Here is a 3,935-nt window from a genome sequence, read left to right on the forward strand (position 1 = left end):
GCATCTAATGATTTAACATCATCTGAATTGTTACCACACTTCTGAGTTATTTTGTTTTCTTCATTTAAAGGAATCAAACTATTTTTGGACCTAGAATATTAAAAACAAAGTAACATAATACAATTTAATTAAAAATATTGTGTAATAGGCACTATAATAAGAATATAAAATATTTTCATAATTTATATAACATAATTTCTTTTTGATAAAAAAAGTAAAAGAAAAACTTACTCTAATGATTTAACATCATCTGAATTGTTACCACACTTCTGAATTATTTTGTTTTCTTCATTTAAAAGAATCTCACTATTTTTGGACCTAAAATATTAAAAACAAAGTAACATAATGTAATATAATTTCTTTTTGATAAAAAAAGTTAAAGAAAAACCTACTGTAATGATTAGGGACTTCTAGCATTTGCATACTTTTTTTACTTATTGTTAAATATAGCAGAGTGCAAAATAAATTCGTTTCTCGGTGCCATGATATCAGATCTAAAATTTGAATGGGCATATTTTTGCATATTTGATAGATTTTGCAGGAGTGCATATTTTAAAATTTGTATGCTTATTTTGCATATTTTGGCAAAATGTTCAAATTTCAAATTAAAAACTATAGATACATATAATTGTACATACATATTTCAACCGATCGAAAAAAAATTTCATATCCAAAATACCTCTCATTTCTCGTTATAATTTTTGTGTAAGCAGGGCTGCAACTCTGTCACTTTTCTCACTTTTTGTCACTATATTTCGAATACTGTCACTTTTCTCACTTTTCTCACTTATAGCCATTTATTATAATGTTTCATGACAGAAACCAAAAATACTTTTAATAATGTAATTTTCAAAATTCTGTTAATTTAATTTTACCTTACAATATTAAATTTGTATATAAATTAATATATATTATTGTACTATTATTATAGTCGTGATACATCTGTGATTAAAATCATAGATAATAGATACATGTTGTGGCGTAAGGACTCCCATACTTCAAATAATCATTAGCAATTGGTAATTAAACTGATTAGTGATTATATATATATATATATTATCTATGATTAAAACACGATACCTAATGAAAATTTGATTATGTCCTCTATAATCTCGTGATCTACAACCGTATTTTACCACTAAGTAACCATTAATACCATAGTGTTTCAAGGTAGATAATATTATATTATTATCATGACTATGTTTTAATCACTAATCTTCAATAATTTATTAATAGAAATGTTTATAGTTTTTAAATTTGTTATTAAAGTCTTAGCACTCGTTAAGTTTTTACATTGTTACAATTTTCTATTTCGATTTGTCAAGTACATTAAATGTTGTTGTTTTTTTTTACTGGTGTAGGTTAGGTTAATATTTAATCGTTTTTATCCGACCATGGGATAATGTACTGTGCAAGATGCGTGGCTCCTCAAAAAGGATTCGAGTAATAATACAATTTCAACGTGGGGCAAAAGTATTCTAAGACCCAAGTGTTTTGCATTGCTTGTGCTAATATAATAAATTGTGAATTAAAAGGATTTCAAGCCTTATTCCAACATTTAAACTCAATTAAACATGTACAAAATGTCAAAGTGAAGCTCGGTGAATAACAGTTATATTTATGTTCCGTCCCTCCTAACGTGCAGAAAATAATGCACTAGCACAGAAAGGAGTTCAAACATTAGCAATTTCAAATAGTTTTACCTCAAGGGATATGGCCACAAGAGCTGAAATATTATGGACAATGAAGAGTGTGGTCAATAATATGTCAACAACATCTTGTGATGGTTTGGCAGACATTTTCAAGACAATGTCTCCTGGGACATTTATTGATACTCACTTTTCATTAAGCCGTACTAAGTTATCGTATTTAATCATAGATTGTCTAGGTCCCCATTTCAGAAAAATGTTATTGGATGAATGTCAGGCTTGTTACTACACAATTATTTATGATGAGACCACTAATTCTGAAGGCGTAAAAGAGTTACAGTGTGCAATAAGGTATTGGTGTGATGATACAAAAGGTTCGTCACCTTGAAAGTTTTTTTATTGGTTCAGCGACTGGTTTGATTTTAACAGATTATATTATGAAAGCAATAAACAATGCAAATCTTTCAATTGATAAGTTATTAATGCTTGGAAGTGATGGCCCAAATGTCACTAAAACGGTTTTTAAACTAGTTAATGAAAATGTAAAAAATATTCGTTGTATTCGTCTGATAGATATCGGCACATGTAATATTCACATTGTCCATAACACTTTTTTAAAAGGATTAGAGTTTATAGGAATCAGAGTATCAAATTTTGTTATTGATGTTTACTATTTTTTTCACGGATGGCCTAAACGATATGAAGATTATTCCAAAATACAAAAAGATAATAGTATACCTAATCATAGGTTTTTGAAACATTGTGCATCTAGATGGTTGACTTTGAGTGACTCCACAGCCCGTATCATTGAACAGTGGGATGGTTTATTAAAATACTTTTTAACTTCTGCTCCTAACAACCAAAAAAGTCTTCTAAAAACTAGTAAGTGTAAAAATATTATTGATTGCTTAAACTGCACAACTTTTAGAGCAGAGCTTGAATTCATATTATGGTCTACATCTATATTCCAAAGATTTACTGGGATGTTTCAACGCTAAGAACCCCTGACACATATCATGCACGAAGAACTTAGTCAACTTGTTTGTGTAATTGCAGATTATGTGTGTAAAGAAGATATTGTTAAAGTTTGGTTAAAAAATAATTCTGTTGATATATTTGACATAAATAATCTCAAGAGTATAAATAAAATATATTTACCTGATAAATTGAAATTACATATTGACAAAATAGTTGAACTTGACAAGAGATTGTTTTTAACAAACATAAGAAAACATTTTGTTGCTGCTGGGAATCATATTTTACAGAAGTCATCTATTCAAGATTCTTCAAAACTGAAATATTTTAGGTGTCTGAAAATTGATGAAATAAAAAAAGCTAGAATTGTGAATTATATAGAAAAAATTTCAAAAATAATGCCATTCAGAGTAGATTTATATAAACTAGTCGATGAGTGGAAGTTATTAAAACATGAAACTTTTACAAATACATCAGGAAGAATTCATCATTTTTGGTACAATATTTTTGAACTGAAAACTGGATTTGGAGAATCTAAATATCCAACAGTCACACAACTTGTTAAATCTTGTTTAACGTTATCGCACGGGTTGAACATGGTTTTTCCCTTTCGGGAAACATAATCACTGATAATAAAGCTGCAATGTCTTGTCGTATGTTAAATAGCAGACTTAATATTAAAGGCTGAATCATCACTCTATCGCTTCTTTTATCTCTATGTATTGTGTTTACTTCAGCCACATCATCAGTATTAATTTTATTCTTATTTTCTGACACTCCACTGATAGTACTGAGTATTATCGTGTATTACGTACAGGAGACATTGACGAAATTACATTATGAGCAGAACGTAGTAATGATGAACCTTTAATAGATTGAATATGGTTTTCTAAGAATATTTTAAGTGTAGTTGGTAGATTAAGATGCCTCATTGTTACAGATTTTAAATTACATCCATTATAATATACAAACACAAAAACTAAATTTTACAGGAGTGCAGTTTTAAGATTTTAAATAATTCTACAACACTTAATTTGTGGTATAGATTTTTGTTTTTCGGTGTTGTGACTTATTTATTGTAAAATATTCTGTAGATTACATAAATAATTGTTACTTTTAGGTCTTAAAATTTTTTTCATCGTAATTGTATTGTTTTTTTTAATTTTAAATGGGACTTGTTATAAGTGGCAATTAAAATATATTTTTACCGTGAACATACAAGGTTTTGATTTATTTGACATATTAAAAGTTGTTAATTTAGTGTAAGCTCTAATTAATTAATGATATAAATAGTTAAAATAAGCTTAAGAC

At 27.8% G+C, this 3,935-nt stretch overlaps 1 protein-coding gene across 1 annotated transcript; it reads left to right on the forward strand.

The window, feature by feature from the left end:
• Positions 1-1,713: 1,713 nt before the first annotated feature.
• On the forward strand, positions 1,714-2,647 carry LOC103309137. Its single transcript, XM_008183833.1, has 2 exons — positions 1,714-2,023; positions 2,079-2,647. The coding sequence occupies exons 1-2, from the start codon at positions 1,714-1,716 to the stop codon at positions 2,645-2,647; spliced, it is 879 nt and encodes a 292-aa protein (XP_008182055.1).
• Positions 2,648-3,935: the final 1,288 nt, after the last annotated feature.

The sequence above is a fragment of the Acyrthosiphon pisum genome, chromosome X (genome assembly GCF_005508785.2).
Source record: "Acyrthosiphon pisum isolate AL4f chromosome X, pea_aphid_22Mar2018_4r6ur, whole genome shotgun sequence".
Lineage (NCBI taxonomy): Eukaryota > Metazoa > Arthropoda > Insecta > Hemiptera > Aphididae > Acyrthosiphon > Acyrthosiphon pisum.

Bases quoted from the DNA above. Each gene is read 5' to 3' on its own strand.
- LOC103309137 (XM_008183833.1), top strand. From the start codon at position 1,714: ATGGCCACAAGAGCTGAAATATTATGGACAATGAAGAGTGTGGTCAAT. The intron at 2,024-2,078 runs GTTCGTCACCTT...TGATTTTAACAG, and splicing joins TTGGTGTGATGATACAAAAG to ATTATATTATGAAAGCAATA.